Here is a 21,538-nt window from a genome sequence, read left to right as displayed (position 1 = left end):
TAAACCAAGAGTGGCTGTAGTCTATTGCAGGCAGAAGAATATTTACATGCTGCTCCTGATGACCTCTGTGTTATTTCATGAGTAGCATCTCCTGTCTTAACTCCCCATAAAATCATCGTGCCTGCAGCAGCTGTTCCGTATTAGTTACACTGCATTATTCAGTCACCTTTTAAAACAGCCAGGAAACAGTGGCATCTTTATTAAACTGCATTATCAGGTTTAGTACACACATCAGCACAAGAGACATAACTTTTCCTTGATGTGTTTGTATAAAGCACATTCTCCCCTGAGACAGAGCAGCTCAACAGGCGAGTTGATTACATCAAAAACCGTAAGATGTGGAATGAATGGCGAGCACCACATGCGAGTCTAAAACCTCAACGGGTTAGTAGCAACTTCTGATTTGGGATGGCTGTCACATCCCGTTGCTGGCATCCTCCCAAAGGCAAACTCACGAGCATATTACAAATGATTAACATAAAAATTGGGTCAACAACATGTCTTCATTGCACTGCTAAGTGCAGAAATGTATTTTATACTTAGTGTTTAGTATGATGGGCTTTTTCTTCCTTTCTGGTGTCACTGTTACTGTAAAGAACAGAATGATGTGATGAATTTTTTGCTATGTGTAGTGATGTACTGGTTTTGTTTGTGTTTTTTTTTTTTTCAGATGATATTCGGCTGGAATTACAGAACAACGCTGACGTTGTCGATCAGCTGAATATATTAGCTACCCTTGCTGTAAATGTGTCCTCCTGTGTCTCATTTAATCGCATTCAGGCAGTCAGAAACTTAGAGGAAATGGAAATGGTGGCTAAAGAGCTCTTTCTGAAGAACGAGCTTTTCGCAAGTATGTGACAGAGTCTTAAATCCCCCTGTAAATTAAAGTTAGCCTGGTACAGGGTGGGATTTCAGCATAAGAAGCTTGACTTCCCTCCAGCAGCTGTTGTGGTCACAACTCCCACCAGTGTGTGTGTGGGACCTGCACACTGAGACCTCCTCCTGGCAGTATTTCACACTCTCCTTTTTGTACCTCCTCTTCTCTCACACCTCTGCTCTCTGTATAGAAAGCCTTTGGTCAACTGGTGTTCTCTCTTGGTTAATTCTCAGCTTGAACATAATTTCACTGCACTTAGGAAATCTTCATGACAGCTGCCTTCTTTCAGGCCCCCATGGGAAAAGATGCTTTAATCAAGCAAGATACGAGACAGTTCAATTTATTAGAAGGTCATAAAGCTCTTGATGTTCCAGCCAAACGCTGCAATATCATATTGGGTTTTCTCAGTCACACTTTTCACATTTGTGGGATCGGATTGCAGCTTCAGATCAGACCGCAGGGAGAGGAGGGGGGAGTAGAGAATAGGAACTTAGATCAATTTGAATGATACCAATGTGTCTTAATTTTTAAAGAATTACCAATATCTTCTCAATTAGGATTTACTTATAAGTCCTGTGACCTGTTTGGTTTTATACCTCATAATTGAGGAGTAGGTAGAAACCTTTTATTTTCTTGGAACTTCAGACCCTGATAATATTTGTCTATTTGCATAAAAGCAGTTGTCTTCCATGTTTGCCCTCCATTCCATTGTATGCCTTATATATGTAATAATCAGGAAAAATATTCTGGAGATAAAAACTACTGTGGTATTGCCTCTCCTCAAACAGACACTTTAAAGGAAAAAAAGTCCTGTCTGTCAAACTGTATCTGCAGCATGCCATTTCCTGACAGGAACTCGCAAAGCTTTTATATTCTTAGACATCTCAGCTTTGCAGGAATTTGTGTGGGCAAAAAAATATGTTATAGGTCATGAACAATTTTCAACACCGCGTTCCTGAGGTTTTTATGTTACAGTATCACTATGTGAGCTCTACTGAGTACCTTTGGGTACGTTCATGAGAGGTCCATGTGATGAGTGACATACCTAACATACGTGACAGTCTACGTTAACAGCAAGATTTTTCCAAATGCAGGTGGTTATTTTGAGAGCCTTTGGTTTTTGAGTGCTCAGTGGGAAAAGATTTAAAGGCTCTGGGGGTGTATTTCGCACCCAGAATCATTGGTCACATTTGAAAGTACGAGTAGCTGCAGTGATGTACAGTTTCCACTTACAGACCCTTGATAAGCAGCCTACCCAGCATTATGTGTGCAGCAAAGAAATGAAATGATGGATTGTAATGTAGAAAAGGCTTATAAAAATGAGGCGTTCCTACATATCTGTGTGCACTGTTCCCATGCTATCGACTCTGAAGGAAAGCCTTTTCTCTTTCTTTTCCAAGGTATCATTTTCAAGCTGCCTTCAAGCCATAGGAACCCTGGACGCTCAGTTCAAGGGGACTTAGCTCTCCCTCCTGTGCTCAACTACACCATCCGAATGAGCAGCAGGATCACGCAAACCACCAACAGAATAAGGGAGCGTATCTGGACAGTGGGCCCACACAATTCCACCTCCCAGAGCCAGATTTACAGCCGGGCATTTATTTATATCCAGGACAGCATTGAAAGAGCCATTATTGAGTTACAGACTGGCAAGAATCCAGAGGAAATAGCTGTTCAAGTCCAGGCCATGCCATACCCTTGCTACAATAAGGATATGTAAGTTTGTGTGGCTTTTGTCTTTGTGCTTTGTGTAAGCTCATCTTGTCTGACTGGTGGAGTTCACTAGCTGCACTGGTCCCCTTAATACCATGTTGAGATGACATAGAAATCATTTCGTTTCGTGGTTTTATTTTTTCAAAGGTCTGAACAAAAGAATTTTGGACTCTATATAAACGGTCTCTGTTTAGTTTGCCTCATCTTTTGTTTTCAGTGCTCTGTATGTACCTGAATTGTCATGGTAACTATAGATTTTACAGCAGGTAAAATTTGCTGTCTGTTTTACTACACATGGTGGAACTGAGACTGGGGTTGGCAGGACTTGGGTTAAATAAGTGTTGGCTTTTTCTGCAGGTGTTTACGTGCAGACAATACAGCAAAAACTTAGAAAATTTATTTATTAGGCAAAAAAAGAGTCCCTAGGTTTATGAGCTTTGTTCCTAGAGATTGCTATCCAGCTATGGTATTTGTCATTCATTCCAGTGATTCTAGCTAATGTTCAGTGTATAGTGAATCGTTCTCAATACAGGTGCCTCTCAGGTGCCTTAAGAAGGGTAAGAGGGAGGATGAAATTGTACCATTCATCTCTGCAATAATGGTGGAGGACAGAGAAGCTTTTTATGCACTGAGTTGCCAGGGTTAACAACCTGTTATACAGAGCAGCACAGCATGAACTGTGTGTAGACCAGAATAAGTTTTGAATGGTGAAGCAGATCAAATTGTTTTGGATCATCTTCCTTTCCACTCATCTTGAGCCAGATCTGCAGCTAGTATAAACTGCATCTCTGCCAAGTGCAATAGAGAAACGAATCTCTCACAGCTGAGGACCTGCCCCTCTGGCAAGACAATTTTGCTCTGCGTCGGAAAGCTGGCAACATGGTACTTCCTCAGAGTTATTACCCTGACCACAGCTGGTGGCCAAACTGTGTGGAAAACACACAGGAAAGGAATTTCATGTCCATCAGAAAATACAGAAGGATGTTCAGCAAATAGTATTGGTGGGTTGGATGGTCACTCTGCCCTGACAAGAGGGTCTCCCTTGGACCAAAAATACAGACTAGACCTAAGAGCTCTTCCTATTGAAAAGCCTCTGTGCCTACTGCATGAGCTAAAAGGTTATCTGGGAGCTATAGGAGCTATAGCAAACCCATTAACCTCCTGCGTCAGCCTGTCACTTAAGAGAGTTCCTGTCACTTAAGAGAGTTGGGGACCTATAATCTCTTCTTAGGGTAACAGCATGCAAAGTGCCTGCAAGTATGCATGCAGCAAGCATTCAGACCAAGTGTCAGCTTCTTGCAGCAAATACATGGATTATTGCTGTGAGATAGTTTTGTACAATTATTAACTGGCTGCTGGAGGCATTTACTACAGTGCTATCTGCTCCTTTTCTTGTTCTTGGGCTGCTGAGAAAACCGCTTGCCTTTGGGTTTCCCTCCCCACCTCAGGTTCAGTGGGACGTGAGTTTGCTCAATTATTAAAATACCTAAAGGCTAGGGATTTGCATCCAGTAGAAGTCATCATAAAATGACTGTTTATTGATTGTTATCACATAGTTACCATCCTGTAGGGAAAAGGAGGCAATATATATGCCAGTACACAGAAGGTGTTGGGAAATGCTGAATTTTTAATAGCCTAGAGATCATGCAGAAGGTGGTAGCCAAAAAAAACCCAAACAATGAAGAACTGGTAGAGCTACTGAAATGCTTTTTCATTGTTCTTTATAAATATGGCTTCATTTGCATGGAAGCATTTCCTGAAAGCACTGGTTTGTGGAAAACTTTCAGCTTTACAGGTTAAAAAAAATTAAAAACAAATGTAATCATATTAATTTCTTACTCTTATTGTACATTAAACTTTACCCAGGAATAACACTGTTTATTTTTTTAAGCCAGGTTTAGGAATGACAGAGGAAAGCATAAGCCCTGTCGATACAACAAAGTGAATCTGCTGCTATAAAAACTTGCTTTATGTCACAAAAGGAGAAATTTACTGTTGGCCATTGTTGTCTTTTCTCTGTACATATTTGGCACAGGAAGAAGGTTTTAACTAAAGCGAGGAGCCAAAAATTGTGAAGTCCACGTTGTAGACCTCAATCGGTAATACCTGTCCTGTGGAGTAATAGGACAGACATTCTGAGAAGAAGCACCCATATCCAAACTCTGGCAGCAGGAAATATGGCCTGATAACAAAATTTGGCCATTATATCTATTAACAGAACTGGGGATTATGGCTGGCTGCTGTGATGTTTCAAAATGGGATGCGCCCCATCAGAGAGCCAGGAGATGCCACTACCCGTGGTGGTTCTTGCTCCTGCCAGTGCTGCCTGCTGAGCAAAGCTTCCAGAATGCATCTGGAAATACCTCTGTGATTTAAAAAAAGAAAAAAGGGTTTGAACAGTCAGGAGTTTCATGAATAGAAAATCAGATGCAATGGCAAAATACCCTTTTTTGTAATTATTAATTATACTCCATATTCTGAAATATAAGCATGTCTTTTCCTGTACCAAAGTATTATTCTGAAAAATATATTCTGTATAAAGCCTTAATCCCCAGAACATTTCATATTCAGCTAAAGTCTGCATTTGCCTTTTACAGGTTCTTAACCAGCGTGACCTACTCTCTTCCATTTGCTCTGATGGCTGCCTGGGTGCTGTTTATAGCTGATTTTGTTAAAACACTTGTGCAAGAGAAAGATCTGAGGCTTTATGAGGTATGGTGAAACTTTCTGGGGCATGTAAAATTATAAACAGATTTTTCCTTATTAGTGGGTAGTATGTCTCATGTGCAATATTAAATGGAGCAAAACAAGCATTAAGGAAAATAATATTCCAAATACCTATTGTTTGACCTGCAGTGTTTGAATTCTGACATTGTGACCAAGCTCAAAACCGTAGAAATGCAGGATATTTGCCCTTCAAGTGGTGAGAATATTGCTTTGCAGTTCTGAACACTGGAAACATGGGGACCTCACAAAATTACAAGTTTTCTGAAGATTTAAAGCTCTCTAAAAATTGACTTTGAATCATACCTATTGGGGACAAAGACATGAAAGGTGACTTATTTCCTATCCTTGAAGTTATTATACTTAATATTTCAGAAGGTGCTACATATTACATCAGCTCCTCTGAAATGAAGTTCTTCATTCACGTTGCCTATTGGAAAAGAAATGACATTGAGACATAGGGAATTTATTAAATTAACTCAGGTTTCAAGTGTGAACAGAGTCAGCAGAGACAAGCAGCAAAGAACTTTTGTAAAACGAAGCTTCAGCAAGCAACAAAAGCTCGAGCAGATTTGGGTTTTTTTTCCAGTACCATGGAAACAAATACTGATTCACCAAAAACACTTCCAAGAAATGGCACTCTGAACTGTGATGAGATTGACAATGGGTGAACCCCGGTGGCTAGCTGACAGCCCCTTGCTCTAATTTAGGAAACCCAGTTTCACTGTCTCTAAGAACAAGGTGTCAGTAACCTTTTTAAGTGTGTGGTAATAACAACAAGATGCTAGCACCTGTAGTTTCTTTTTAACTTAGCAATACAAACTTACGGTTTTCTACAAGTCTTGTGGACTTGATCATCAGCTAATTTAAATTAATATTGCTTCTTTATAACTGTGGTAATTTATCTATTCTTTGTTGTCTTGGGGGTGTATGAGAAATGGTTTCAAAGATACTTAAGAGGTTTTTACACTCAAGCCACTGGATCAATTAGCATCATTTTTAAAAATAACCAAAATGCTTCAGAAAATTACAAATCTAAGGCAGAATTTGCTTTGTAGCTTGTGGGCTGCAATGCATCATACTTGCAGATCCTGTCTATGCAGTTCTTTTGCAATAGACTGCTTTGCAAACCTAGGGCGTTCCAGAAATGTGAGTGCATGGTTTCTCCCTGGTTATCAACATGCAGTATGCCAAAGTGTGAAAGAGCATGTTTGGGTTGTATGCCCTGTCCAGAAGAAAGAAATAGTTCAATATCAGCAGAAAGATGTCTTAATAGACAGTTGTCATTTGTGATTCTTTTTTTCACCTTTCTCTCTGTAGTACATGAAAATGATGGGTGTTAATGCCAGCAGCCATTTCATCGCCTGGTTCATAGAGTGCGCCATCTTCCTTCTAATTACAGTCACCTTCCTCATCGTTGTTCTAAAAGTGGGTGACATCCTTCCCAAAACAAACACAGCGCTCCTTTTCCTGTACCTTATGGACTACAGCCTGTCCATCATAGCCATGAGCTACTTCATCAGTGTTTTCTTCAATAACACCAACATAGCAGCCTTGGTGGGCAGTCTCGTGTACATCCTCACCTTCTTTCCCTTCATTGTGTTGCTCGTCATTGAGAATCATTTGAGCTTCTCTGTGAAGAGCCTACTGGTAAGTTCTGCTTTTCAGTAACAGGGACCATGTGTGTGGAAGCAGATACCTTCGATAAACTTCAGCTCTTAGCATAGCTTGTGTCACAAATATATGTGAGTTGTGTGCCTTTCTAAATTCTGTCAGTGGGTGTTGACAGGTATGATAGCACATGACAGGAGAGCTGGCCACGGCCTGTTTAATGGAGACCTGGAATTAGTGTGTACTATTACTGAAAGCAATACTTGTGGAATTTTAGTGAGTTTCCCACCTGCCAGTTGCATTGGAGTGGCTTGAGCTGTGTGCTTTGCCCTTTCAAATTGCAAAGCAAAAGCACTGTGAAAAATGAGGCTGTCTCAGTAAGAAGCTTAGGTAGCTGGACTGGGAAGGCGGGTTGGCTCTGCTCATTTGTGGCTCTGCTCATCCTTCAGTTTCATGTATCTCCAATTCCTAGCCATGGAAATAGATGTAAAGTCTTGTTTCTTACCAAGGGTAGAAGTAGTCAGGTACTAGGTTCCAGAAGTCAGCCTATATTTCAAAAGCCTAAAATAAAGCCCTGTATGAGAGATAAGTCCTGGGTGTGGAAGCAAAAGGCAGGCAGGCTTTAAGAAGACATTACAGCCCATCACTAGAAGTGTCACCCATCATAAGCTTGGTCCAGTGTTCTTTGGCACTGTGGAGAAAGAAACCCACTATTTTTTCTAGCCAGTGAGGTACCTGATTGGTTGACTGACTTGATTTCTCTTTGAGACTAATTCATAAGTTCTTTGTTTTCAATTTTGTTTATTCCACAGAGTCTGTTGTCTCCAACTGCGTTCAGTTATGCAAGTCAATACATTGCTCGATATGAGGCACAGGGCATAGGTACGTTTATTGTAGACAAAACTAGGCTTTGAGCTCCCATGATTGTGACATGTCATTAACTGATATGGATTCTGTTTGTATTTCTAAATTTCTTTCTGCAGGTCTGCAGTGGGACAACATGTATAAGTCCCCAATGATTGGAGACAACACTTCCTTCGGCTGGATGTGCTGGCTCATTCTGATAGACTCTTTCATTTACTTCATCCTGGGATGGTATATAAGGAATGTTTTCCCAGGTAAGGATACAAAGCATTGAGGCTGGTGCTGCACCATCTCTTTTGGAAAATGGTGAATACAATACTGGCCGATTCCATGATTCAGGCAGCAAGACAGCCTGCACACACAGGATATCTCTGCTTCTAGATCAAAGGGAGTATGACTTCATGGATGTCTGAGAGTATTAATGAAACTGAGACAGAGCAGAGCAAGGGAGAAGTAGAGTGCCTCTGCTTAACACGTGGGTAGATGGGTCTCCTGAAGAAGCTGAAGCCAAGGACATGGGAGGATGTGTTTGCGGTCTGCTCAGTCAAAATGAGAACACAGCATGTTAGCCTGCATTTGTCAGCTGAGTGATTTTTGTGTTGCGTTACATATATCATTTGATTTCAAAAAGTAATTCCTGCCTTGGGCAAGAGCCAGTACATTTGTCTTTTTCTTTTCTTCCCCACCTAATGAAGCAGTCCACTGGCATGCAGAAATCTACCCAGTGGAAAATGTAAAGTACTCCTGCCCTCCAGCTATGAAGTTACTCAGAATACCAAATTAGCAAATGCTTCCTATTGTGTCAGTCGGGCAAATTCTCTACCCAGTATCAGTGGTACATGAGTACACCAAGAGGGGAGAGACCTCTGTGGCGTTTATTTTTGTTATTTTGAGTGCAGCCCAGTAGTGATACTTCCTGCAGAAGCAGATACCTGAAGGAGATTCCTCTTCTCCTTGCAGGTAGATACGGCATGGCTGCTCCCTGGTATTTCCCATTGCTTCCATCTTACTGGGTTGAATACAACAGTTACCTCCCCTTCTGGAATGCGGAACGAAGAGGCCTTCTCCTCACCAAGCTGATGTTAAGGAAGGAAGCCACCCTCAACAATAAGATATGTATGTGAATGCTAGATGGGGTAGCGATACTAACTTACGTTTTAGGGAAATGAAGCCAAATTTATAAAGGGGTGCCATGCTCAGAAAGCACATTTCTCTACTGATCCTTATTTTGCAGCACAGGAAAAATTGGAAGCTGTTACTTACGTGAATGGAGATTTGGCTCTTAAATTATACTTGTTCTTCCTATTTGGTGTGGAAGTCCGGTACTGGTACTCATATGTATATTTGTGTGTGTTCTTGTTTGCTAGTTACCTTAGATGCATATATCTCACTCTGCAATGCTCTGTGTAGAAGTACACTTTTGTTTGTGTAAATACAGATTTCCACTTGGCAAAAGGGATGTGTGCTTCTTTGTTCATCTCTTTAAATATTTAGCCTGTAAAATAATCTGAGATCACACATAAAAGCTTGCTGATTCTACCTAGCTGACAATAACTCAGTAGTTTTGCTGTATGTCCTCTTAATTTTTGCTTGCTTAGTATAAATTAAGTTAGGTGCTCCGAAACATCTCAATATGAGACCTTTTCAAAAGTGATTAATGCTCATTGTCAGGCGTTATTAGAAGCTGCAGAAGTAAAAAGGAGAAATCCCAGAGAGCTCAAAATGATACAGATCCTGTGAAATATTCTCTACATTCCTAGCTGAAAGGCACCTACTTTTGCTTTATTTTGTTTTTAAAAGCCCTACTTATCTCTGAGGTGGAAAAAGGTGGCACAAACCTGCTGCAGTGCAGTAACTGTCCTCTGACTCTTCAAAGGTGCCCCTCCTCCTCACCTGGAACCGGAGCCCACTGATCTCACCTTGGGAGTCTCCCTCCGTGGCATAACAAAGGTTTATGGATCCAAAGCTGCAGTGGACAACCTCAGCCTCAACTTCTATGAAGGGAATATCACTTCCCTGCTGGGACACAATGGAGCCGGGAAAACTACAACCATGTGCGTATCCTTTAAAACTGCTTTGGGGTTTTTTTGTATACTGTGGGGCATGATTGGGTGAATGAGAGAGCAAGTGGGGCTGTGCAATGTTAGGAGACTAAGATGCTTTATTAGGCCAAATCTCTTTTGTAGTTTTATCTTGCTCGTGGATGACCTCAGCAGTTGCTTCATCTATTAGAATTAAAGGGTCTTTTCTGTTTAGGAACATGGTTTTTGGTCTGGTAGGATACCTGTAATACACAGCATCACAGCTGTTGTAGCATTTTGTTCTATGACGTTTTGGTGCCTGGGGTTAGGTTATTCTGAAAGCTGTGGGTAGCTTCTGCACACACCAAAGCTGAAATTATATTAGCAAGAAAGTTTAATAAAGGTATATTTCAGCTGTACAAACTCATGTGTTGGCTGGGCTGGAATGACAGTGGGTTAATACATTGGCCTTTCAGCCCTTCCAGCCTTGCCATTTATAAATTATTATTTGAGTTGTTAGATAACAGCACTAAAACAGACCTGTAGAACTTGATTTCTCCACTGATATGTATGTGCATCACTCTGAAAGCAACATTAAGCTGATAAATCGAAGCCTCAGAAGAGCCAAAAACGTTAAGACAGATGTGTACTTCATCTCAGCTTATTATCAATTCATCTCATATCCTCTTTGCAAAGTGTAGGCAAAGGTGATATACAGAAAAGTATAATGGCTTCTTGAAACAGTGCAGGCTTCAAATCCTGAGTAAGGTCACAAGTTACTTCTTTCCTTTTTAATGATGGTTAAAAGTCCCAGGAGAGAGACAAGCTCTGGGAAAGGAGAAGGGCAGTCTGGGACGCATCTTCTCCCTTTAGTCCCTGCAGGACAGCACCAAAAATGACCTGTATAATGTGCAAGTAGTTATTCCGAGCAGAGGCTGTTTGACTCAGGTCTGTTGGGTATTGCTAAGTAGGTAATTATTTGCTTGAACTAGATGAAAGTGCTGCCCACTGTGATGTGTCTGGTCATCATCCCCCATTTTGAATCATCCCCCCCCCCATTTTGTCTTAATAATGGCAGTGAAATCGGGTTTCTATGCTCTGATGTGGTTAGTAAAATGAAGATGTGGTTTTCAGTCTCTGTTGTGGTTGGCAATATGAGGCTGTCTGGATACTGCAGACAAAGAATGAAGAGTAACTGCATTATATGGATTCCCAGTGATTAAATTGGAAGTCAAGGGCATTCATGAGTATTGATGTATGGGACGCAGTAGTCTGACTTAGGGAGGGGAAGGCTGAAGAAGATAAAAATACATGTGACAAGCCACCAGAGTTCAGCGTGTGAGCTTGGTACTTGCCCTCACGTTCCCGCAGAGGGGCAGGAGGATGTTCCTTGATGTTAATTGGCCACCACTCTGCCAAAGCAGGGGCAGAGAGCAGAAGCAGCGATGGTCAGTGGTCTATGGCTGGAAGAAGTGTGGTAGTGATGTATGGAAACTTTGAAAGTGATGATATGTACAGGACTGTGTGAAAAAATTACTTACGGCTTTCTCCTTTTTTCTAACTTCTATTTACGTTTCCATTTCAGATCTATTTTGACTGGGTTGTTCCCTACATCATCAGGTACTATCTTTGTGTATGGTAAAGACATCAGGACTGACCAGGAAGTTATCAGGAAAAACATGGGGGTGTGTATGCAGCACGATGTGCTCTTTAACTACCTCACCACAAAGGAACACCTACTGCTCTACGGGTACATCAAAGTCCCTCACTGGAGTAAACAGGAGCTTTACCAAGAAGTGAAGAGGTATAAAAATAACAGAGTTGGAAAAGGGAGGGAGGGCTGTCGAAGTTATTGTGTGGTAGTGCCATTACCACTGCAAAGCTGAAATGAATGGTTTTGAGGACTGTTGCAGACCCAATGTAGAGTTCAAGTAACGCTTTGGTTTTAGAGGAATGCGTTGGTATCTGTGGCTGTAAGAAAACAATGTCTCTTCTCCAGGGGGCTTACAAGCTTCTGTGGCAATTCTTCGGAGATGAATTTATAGGCCTGAGGGTATGGTCCTTGCTGCTTTACAATTTTCCCTAGAAAGAGGTTTAATCAGCCAGTCACAAAGATGATGTCAGCTTTATTCATTCTGCAGAGAAGTGAAGCAGCCAGAACATCCCAGGGAGTTTGGATCTTGGTGTTCTCTGTTGATGAGGTTGAGCCTTTAACCTTGACTTGTCAGGTGGAAACTTTGAAAACATCCTAAAAAAATATTTTAAATTAAAATCGTGGTGATTGAGCTACAGGGTGAATCATCTCCCTGCACAGTGACCATTCAGTAGAGCAGTCCATACTTGAGCAGTTTTTCATTTACAGTTATGGTTTTTGGGGTATTTTCAGATTCCCTGCTTTTAAAAGATGGCTGAAGGACAACCTTTGGGTGTTGTTTTTTCTTTGTTTTCAAGGACTTTGAAGGAGACTGGACTGTACAGCCATCGTCACAAGCTAGCTGGCTCCCTGTCCGGGGGGATGAAGAGGAAGTTATCTATAGCTATTGCTCTGCTGGGTGGATCAAGGGTGGTGATACTAGATGAACCAACCACAGGGGTGGATCCATGCTCTCGGAGAAGTATTTGGGAAATTATCTCCAAGAATAAAAAAGGTACCACGATGAGATGAGATGCTGCCCATGGCAGATGTGATTTGTGTCACTTTTGCAAATATGGTATTGGCAGCTTTGAACTGTGGGGTTTGGAGACCACAGAGAACAAATTGGGGGAGACTGGGATTTTGCAAGCCCTCTGAGTGCATCCTGGTTGGCTTCTGTAAATTCACAGTGTCATTTGAAAAGTCACTTTACCATAATACACAATTTACAATACAGTAATTTTCAGCTTCTCTCCAATGTTGCCTTTCATCTGATTTCACTAATAAATACAAAAAAGCACAGTCGATTTTCACCTGATACCTTGTCCCCTCATTCAGCATAGCTTTCACCTGTCTGATGTAATCACGCATGTTTATTCTGTGGTGGCTGACATCAGCTTTGTGTTTTCCAGGCAGAACCATCATTCTCTCAACACATCACTTGGATGAAGCAGAAGTTCTGAGTGACCGAATTGCCTTCCTAGAGCATGGAGGGCTCAAATGTTGTGGTTCACCATTCTACCTCAAGGAAACATTTGGTGATGGATACCACCTGACACTCACAAAAAAGAAGGTTTGTGTCTGAGTTGGTCCTAAATTTTCAGCATCTTGAGTGGGAAACTGAGTCACTCATATGACAGGAAGGAGGGAGGCAAGCCATAGTGTCCCACAGAAATGAAGCACACTGCAGAAGTTTCTTCTCAGTCTTAGGTGTCTGCAGTGGAATGGTTGTTTCAGTATAATTTCACTTTCATGGAGTAACTTCTTTATGCAACCACTTTATGCCCAAGTGAAAGTGGGATGTGTTTTGGGTTGAAACCCTTGGTTTTGGCCACACAGGTTCAAGAACATGCTGGACTGTTTCCTTGGGCTGCCAGTAAGATTGTTTTTTCATATGCCCCAACCATTGAGATACCTGGGTTACAGTGCACTCTGCTTTCTGTCTCGCTCTGCCAGTTTCATGCTGGAACTCACATGCTTGTTTTATAAATAAGTTTCCTTCAGAAAGACAGCCTATGTGGAGAGTTCCCCAAAACACAGGAGTCTTAACTTCAGCCCCTCTACACAAAGCCTTGCAGCATTAATAGACAAGGCAGAGGTCTGAACTTGAGCCTCCTGTATCCCAGGTGCACGATGCAGTCCTTTTTATCCTCCCTTCCCTGCTGGGCCTTAGCTATCTTTCGTGTCCCATGAGCACGGTCACCACAGCAGGCACTACCAGGGGCAGAGGCAGAGATTCATCTGTTTGTGAGCCTGCATGGAGCTGAGCTAGAGCTCTCAGCAGCTTTGTCTCTGAGGGGGGCCATCAAGGCTTGTTCAGGGATGCAGGCACTTATGGCTATATTGGCAAGAGCTGAGTGACAGATCCAAGGATGGTAGTTGCATTAAAGAACTACTGAGGATCTGGATGTGAGCGCACTGCTTCTCAGTGAGAGATGCTAAGAGAAGATGTAGCCCCTGCTTCCCTTGAAGCAGGGGGAGGCTCCCCAGTGGGGCCACCAGACGAGCCTGCGCAGCCCTTGGAAAACAGGAATGTCAGTGCTCTGCTTTGTTGAAAAAGAACAGAGTCTCCTTGAGGGTTAAAGGCAAGGTCAGGTGCAGAGTGTGAATTCTGGAGTTCAGAGAAATAAAGCAGATGGGAAGAGTCCATCGATAGTATCTGGCCTGAGGCAAAATGTTCTGCTTACAAGGCGGGGAAAACTCTGCTCTTGATAGCATTTATTGCAGTGCTGTTGGTAGCCCTAGCACACAGAGTAACGTACAGACATTGTAAAAGATCAGTCCCTCTTCCAAATTGCTGGCAGTATAGATAGGGAAAATGAAAACAGACCCATATGCAAGGCCTGTTTTTAATGGGAAAAAGAGAGTATTTGTGCTGGCAGTGGAGTTTGGGTGTCAGGTCTCTTGTGGTTAAGCTTTTTATCTGTTGTACTACGAATGCTGTAGCTAGCTCAAAGTGGTTGATTCAGCCCAATCCCAGTAGACAGAGGGAGCCCAGCAGGGTCTTGGATGGACCAAGATGGGCACAGTGCTACACTTCTTCCTCAAGGGCCAGAAACCCCCTTTTGTCTCCTTTTGCTACTTAGCTTGAAATGTTGCATACCTGGACTGAGATCACATACCAGTTATGCTCTGGGACAGAATTTGGGCTAAATCCTGCAGTAAGAGGTTTGACCTTGCAGTCCTCTCAGTGACCACAGAGTGTTTTCTTCCTTTTTCAGAACATGATAGAGGAGTGTGACACCGCAGCAGTGACCTCCTTGATCCAGTCCCACCTCCCAGAGGCTTATCTCAAGGAGGATATTGGTGGAGAGCTTGTGTACGTCCTTCCTCCCTTCAAGTCCACAGTCTCAGGGGCCTACCAGGCGCTTCTCAGAGCCCTTGATACCAGCTTGAGTGATCTCCACCTTGGTTGTTACGGGATTTCAAACACAACTGTGGAAGAGGTATGAGCTCAGGATCCACTCGATTTAATGAAATATTAGGGAGATTAACTTCACAGCAGTGTGTAGCTCTGCTTTCTGGGGCTAGACAGTTGAACCTCACATAGTTGGCCTCTGCCCATTGATCCAGCCTGTCCAGATCCCTCTGCAGAGCCTTCCTTTCCTCAAGCAGATCCACACTCCTGCCCAACTTGGTGTTGTAAAAGCCCATCCCATGTGCAGCTCAGGTGCCTTTTGTGTGTGCTCAGCTGCTTCCCCAGCATGCTCCCATAGTGTAAACCCTACAAATTGTGCACAGTCCCAGCATGGAGGCAGCTGGGGTTGTCGGAGGCTAGAGGGGAAAATATCCCAGGGAAACAGCCCTCCTTGTTTCGTCACTGGTGGCGTGCAGGGAGAGCTGTCTGTGTGCTGCTCTTTGTGCTGTGGGTGTGGAGGGAGTAGCGTTATGTAGGGCCTGAGCTGAAATGCAGCTTCATTTACATCTACTCAGTAGTCATGTAGCAGCCGTATGAGGACAAGATAAGTCCAGGGGGCAGCTGCAAAGGTTTAAGATTCCACTACTGCAGCTGGAGAGAGACAGGAGGTGACAAGGAGCTGGACAAAATTAATTTTATACTGAAATAAAAGTGAATTTCTCTTGCAGAGTACAAAGGGAACAGAAAGAGGATTGTAATTCGCAACTGCTGCAGCAACTACAGCTGCAAAGTAGGAGAGTGGATTCTGATTATTGTTTTGGTAAATGGAGTCATTTGGACCAATTTTCCTTCATATTTTCTTTCCTCATAGGTATTTCTCAATCTGACAAAAGAGCTAGGGAAGGACCAGCAAGAAGATGCTGAACTGCCCCAACAGCTGCCTGGAGCCAGTGGTCAAACTGGCAGTGACGAAACCTCTATGAGCACGGATACCTTCACAGAAAGAGATGGTACTAAATTACCTCCAGGTTTTATTACAGATTTGTCACAGATGCAAACAGTGGCAGATGGACCGATCTGAGCTCCCTGTCCTCTTTCTTTGTTGAAAACCACATTTCACCCAACCAGGAATCACCAAACAAATAAATCACTAGGAGTACAACACTCAACACTTGTTTAAATCCACTGGGTTGGAAAAGTCTGACTCTGAGGGGTTCTGTTTGCATCTGCCTTCCTTTAAATTGACCCAGATTTTAATCTAATCAAATACAGTGAGGGGGTGAAAGAGCAAATGTATACCTCTGAAAGTAATTGCTGGAATTGATGTAGAGGATTATTTCTACATAACTAGTAGGATTGGAGAGAAACTTTTTGTAGAAAGCCCTTAGCCTGTTGCAGAAGCAGCACAGCTCTGAGCTGGGTTCTCCTCTGCTTTTTGCTGTGTCCCAGCCGTTACAGTATGGTCAAACAGCAAAAGGGGCCAGACAGTGGGATAAATTCACGTTCAGAAGATAATCAAGCTACACCAATATCCCTGAGGGTTTGAGAGCTGCAAAAGGTGGTGTGGCCCAAAAATGAGCAAATACCTGGCTGAACAACCTTTCTCACAGAGTAGAAACGTATTTTTACTTAGGAATGTATCATAGTTACAGGTATGGTTAGGGAAGCAGATAAGGGACAACACAAAGGTATTTTCATACTCACTTCTCAAAGCTGACCCTGTACTGTAAATGTTACTGTAAGCAGTAACTCATATGCTTAGTGTTTTGTGTCATCCCTAATGAGAGCACTGAAAATTAATTGCTTCATGTTGTGTTTTATAGGTTAATATTTCATAAAGAGGAGTAAGTTGCACAGGGTTTGGCTCTGCTTTTAGTATATCACAGCCCTGTCCATGCAAATGATCAGTTGGTTTATGTGCCTTGTTTTCTTGTTTCAGAATGACTTCTCTTATTGATTTGCCTGAGGACTTGCTTTCTAAATTATGAAAATTTTCAGTTTGCAAATAGAATAATATGTTTCCCCTGTGAGTTGCAGCTGGGTAGGTAGAATGCATCTTGTTGCATCTGGAAGCCTGTGTTCCTCGTGCAGGATATAAAAATGAATTCACTACATGTACACATTGGAAATTAAACAAAAAAAATGGTGTTATATGAGCTTATGATGCAAGAGCCAGAATCTGAGCCCTGTGCCAAGCCTGACCCTTGCGCCTGTTCCAACTTAGTAGTTTTGATTGTCCATCTGTAAAGGAGTGCAGGAAGCTAATACTCCCAGAGTACTGTAACCATCAATTCCCTGCATTTCACAAATTCTGATCCATGATAAAAATGCGTTCTTCTTTTGTACCCAGATCAACTCCTGATTAGATCAAAAAGCCTGCAGGGTTTGCCATTGCTGCTTAAGAAGACATCAGCTTTGTTCATTAAGAGGTTCCACCATACCCGGCGGGATGTCAGAGGCTTCATTGCTCAAGTCATCCTCCCGGTCCTCTTTGTGATGGCTGCGATGGGACTTGGGACACTGAGAACCAAGGAGACCGAATATCCTGAACTGGTTCTTTCCCCCTCTCTGTACGGAACATCCGACCAGGCAGACTTCTTTGGGTGAGTGGTGTTCTTTGTGATCCTTAGACCCATTTATTTATAAAGAGCTAGTTTATCAGGATTATTTCTAAGCAGACCCAGTAGAAAAGTGGTATGCAGCTAGTATGTAGCTATGTTATCTGTGTAGTTGTTACACAGATAACATGTAGAAATCCTGTTCTTAAGGGGAGGTGGCTTGGCTCAGACCAGCAATGAGAAAGCTTCAGAAAAACAACCTCTCCATTGGAATTAACTGTGAAATGTGAGGAATGTTCTTCGTGTTTGCCATTGGAGTGCTCCAGCCCTGTGACAGCCATACTGCCCCAAGGGGATATTCTTAATACATATACTCTTTCCCCGATGTGAAATGGAAGTCCCCACATCAGTTGTCTCCAACGTTACAACTCTGGGATCAAATTCTATCCATCTGGTGAACTGTCTGCATCGCCCTCTCTGTCAGTACAGGACATGCTCTCCTGTCCAGGCCCCATTAGTCCAAGGCATGCAGTCATTGGAAGGGCATGCGCTTTTTCAGTGTGATTAAGATGTCACCACTGAATTCTTTCATTGTGCTTAAAAATCCTGTTACCAAAATGATTATAATTTGTATCATTCTGATTTCATGATGTGAACTGCTGTCTTTCTCCAGTGGTTCTCAGCTTTAAGTCAGAAATATAAAATTTAGCTCTAAAGCAAGCATGTCTGCTCTTAGGTGTTCTTTCCTGGGACTGCTCATGTCTTTCCACTTCAGTCCTGCTAGACGGGGAAATGAGCCAGAACTGCTTGTCTGAGTCCTCTGTTCCTAATGTTCTGTGCTTCTCCTGAAGCATTCATTTTACACAGCTGGGTTGGAAGCAAGAAGCATCTTCTTGAATGGCCAAAACCAAATGGACTTCACAAATGAGAGAGCTGACTGAGACAAGACTGGAAGTTGTGCCTGAAAATTGCAGTAGATGCCTTTTCCCTGGAAGCAGAATCTTGATTGTCCAAATGTTCAGCACTATCTTGCTTAGATCTAGAGGCAGCAAATCACTGGAGTAGGTGTGCAGCTCTAAGTAATAAGCAGTCCTTTTAAATCTGTGTGACTGCCCTCATGTACTGCCTATATTTAAGTGGTTTGCAGGCCTAGCACTGCAAATAACCATTTATTTAGCATCTTAAATAAATCCTGTTTCATTCAGACACAGTTTTCCTCTGCTCAGTGGTAGTAGAAGTACCTTGAACATTTTTTTTTTTCTTTTCTTTTACTTTCTTTGTTAAATCTTAGGAATTTTAATGAAACCACAGATGCTTTAGTCACTTCGATGCTTGCTTTCCCTGGAACGGATAACACATGCATGAATGAAAGCAATTCGTAAGTAGTTGTTGGGTTTTTTTCCATTTAAATTCTGAATCTGCAAGAGAATTGACATAACACTATTAGCCATTAGACCTTAATAACTGTCTTTGATCGTCTGCAGAATTTTCATACGTTGGTGCCGCATGCAGAGAAAAAAAAAAATTATCTCCTGCTTCTCTTCAGATTGACTTGCAGACTCTTTCAGCTTGTTAGGAGATGTCTAACTGGCCTTTTGCAGGCAGGCACAAGCTTGTGCTGCTCACAGACTTGAGCTGGCAGGATGCAGGTCAGTTCTGAGCAGGGAGCTGTGTAATCATGATTGGTGTGAAGCAGACCTCAGCCCTGCCAAGAGCCTACATGGCTCCCGTGCAGCTTGGAGCGAAGGCTTGTGTCTGCCAGCACAGAACTGTAGAAATTCTTGGAGACAGGAAACTGTACCATGCTTTAAGGCTGAGACTGGGGCTTGCACACAGTCCCAGGACCTTGACAGCGGTGTTCTTTGCCTCAAGAAGTATCCACCACCTCAGGTGGACTCCTTTATTACTGTAGGTATTAAGGGAGCAGCTCTGGTGGTGGCAGGATGTCAGGATGAGAGCAAGCTATTCTCGTATCTGGGAAGTAGTCCTTGCCTCCCCAATAATCCCAATTATAACACTGAGCCCACCCAGAAAGTTCTCGGCATAGCTTTTGTTATTTGTATCTAAAAGCTGTGCTATGAGGGCTGGTTTGTTTTGGGCCCTGATGATAAATTTTCAAGGAATTGGTAGTAAAATCCTGGGCAGACTTGTATGCTCATGCATGCCACATATCTGCCGGCAAATATTTATACTGAGTATTTACAGTGACTGCCTAGTCAATAGAGTCCATCGCAGGACTGCCCAGTTATTGCCATGACAATAGCTCTTATTTCTGCACTGTAAGATGATTTTGGCCTTTGTATGCTAACTCTTTACACTGTCTGCTGTGGGAATGAAGTGGTGTCTGGGTTCCTTCTAATCGGCTGAATAAATCCAGGCACAGCGAGCAGCAGTGAGGGCTCTCTGCTGAGAGGCACTGAAGGCAGCAGGAGGATGGGTATTCCCTGAAGCACCCAGAGATGACAAGAAGGTCTGCTTTTCTGCTGAAGCTGCTCACTGCCATCCTTGCTGTCATTAAACATGACAGCAATTAGCATTGTTTGCACACCTGAGCACAGGGAACCTCAGAGGAAAATGTGTTCATTTTCAGGCAATGTTTAACGGAGGACATGCTTGGCCAGTGGATTGTCAGTGGAAACCAGAGAACTAAGTATTCTGCCTGCAACTGCACAGATGGCATCCAGGTAATTTGAATAAACCCAAAAGAGAGGGAGTTTGAGGGGATATTAGGGGGGCCTTGTGAGTTGGGAGTGGTGTTGTGGGCAGGCATGATACTAAGGGGAACTCAGTGTTCAGATTCCTCCTGTCTCTCTTTGGCCTTGTTGATTCTGTACACTGGATAACCACTGTCTGCACCAGTGTGGGACAGGAAAGGAAATAGTGTCCTAAGAGGATTTGCATGCTAATATATCTGCCTTCCTCCCCGTGGTGGGAAAAAGTTTAACAGTGTTTCTGAATGTTGTATGATTGTCCCATTTAGAGGAGGTGAACATGTATTTGAGAGGAAAATTGCATTTTATACAATCACTGTCATTATATGAAAGCACAGCTATTATTGCTGTTTGCTCTTCAGAATTTAAATTTATACAAAGTCTAGACCCATCTGCTTTTGCTCCTTATTATAAATAGTCATGACTAATAACATTAGTTATTTGCATTACAGTAATACATACAGAACCAGATACGGGCACTGCTGGGTTTAATGTCTTTATATGCACATGGGGAAAAGGCAGATTCTGGCCCAAACAATCTTACAATTTTACAGTCCAGTTTGAAGTTGAGCTCTCCTCCCTCCAGTGCCATTCACCTGTCTTTAGCCTTTTTCCAGTAGAAAATCAGACTCAAGGCGCAGCATGATGCCATTTGTAAAATAAAGCATGTACTTAGTTGCATGTTCCTAGTCATTCCTTAAAAGGCAGCTATCTTACACAGTTTTCTGGACATACGCTTAATTTCACATCATGAAAAGTATTGGCATAATTTCTCTGGTAAGTCAGGATAATGTTCAGAGCTGATTCTCACCTCTAGCAGGCACAGGCAGGTGTTCCTCAGCATGAAGGAGGCTATTTGGTGTACTCTGATGCAAAGTTGTGAACAGATACACAATGGGGGGAGGCCAGGGGTTTTGTTATGGATGAGCTGAAAGAAGTTGCAAGCATGCTGTCTGGTAGGACACTTCAACGTTATGAAACAGTCGATGTGACTTTGACCCTCAGCATGTTAAATTACATATTTAGGACTAATCCAAGGTTTCTCTGAAGCTCTGGAGAATATTCCCAATGATTGACAGTAAAGCAAAAATGTAGAGTGTAGCTGCTGTAAAATGCAAGAGGAGAGTTTGAGGCTACCACAGAGTTTTCCGTTCCGTGAGTTGTTTTGCCCTCTGCTGCTGTCTGTGCAGTCACTCTGAGGCTCTTCTAAGTGGGATCAGCCTTAATTCAGCAAAAATCTTCCTATGTAGCATGAAGCACATTTCAAGGTCTTACTGATGTCAGTGGAACTGAAGTGTAGATCTAAGCAAAGGTTGTTTTTAAGCACCTCGCTAAATAAGTTCGGGACACCATGCAGGAGTGTATGCCATGTGTCTTTGCACCCAGATTTGCAAATCATCGGTTTCTGTAGGAATCAGTCCCAGGACGAGAATGTTGCCATTGCCTGCTCTCAATCTTGACGCGATAT

General features: G+C 42.6%; 1 protein-coding gene across 1 annotated transcript in view; it reads left to right on the top strand.

Annotated features, from left to right (window-relative positions):
- The window catches only part of ABCA12 (ATP binding cassette subfamily A member 12), a gene marked incomplete at both ends in the record, with an annotated part of 86,882 nt that overhangs the window by 45,750 nt on the left and 19,594 nt on the right, over positions 1-21,538 (top strand). Inside the window, 16 exons of the mRNA XM_082001738.1 lie at positions 671-850; positions 2,278-2,593; positions 5,188-5,302; positions 6,635-6,964; positions 7,738-7,807; positions 7,909-8,043; positions 8,750-8,905; positions 9,666-9,843; positions 11,396-11,614; positions 12,262-12,458; positions 12,856-13,016; positions 14,665-14,889; positions 15,673-15,811; positions 17,152-17,404; positions 18,651-18,737; positions 19,950-20,043. Of these exons, the coding sequence (XP_081857864.1) occupies positions 671-850; positions 2,278-2,593; positions 5,188-5,302; positions 6,635-6,964; positions 7,738-7,807; positions 7,909-8,043; positions 8,750-8,905; positions 9,666-9,843; positions 11,396-11,614; positions 12,262-12,458; positions 12,856-13,016; positions 14,665-14,889; positions 15,673-15,811; positions 17,152-17,404; positions 18,651-18,737; positions 19,950-20,043 (2,855 nt within the window). The remainder of the gene's footprint in view (positions 1-670; positions 851-2,277; positions 2,594-5,187; positions 5,303-6,634; positions 6,965-7,737; positions 7,808-7,908; positions 8,044-8,749; positions 8,906-9,665; positions 9,844-11,395; positions 11,615-12,261; positions 12,459-12,855; positions 13,017-14,664; positions 14,890-15,672; positions 15,812-17,151; positions 17,405-18,650; positions 18,738-19,949; positions 20,044-21,538) is intronic.

This window comes from Phaethon aethereus, assembly GCF_964289735.1.
Source record: "Phaethon aethereus genome assembly, chromosome: 6".
Taxonomy (NCBI): Eukaryota; Metazoa; Chordata; class Aves; order Phaethontiformes; family Phaethontidae; genus Phaethon; species Phaethon aethereus.
This window is presented reverse-complemented; position numbering and strand designations above follow the sequence as displayed.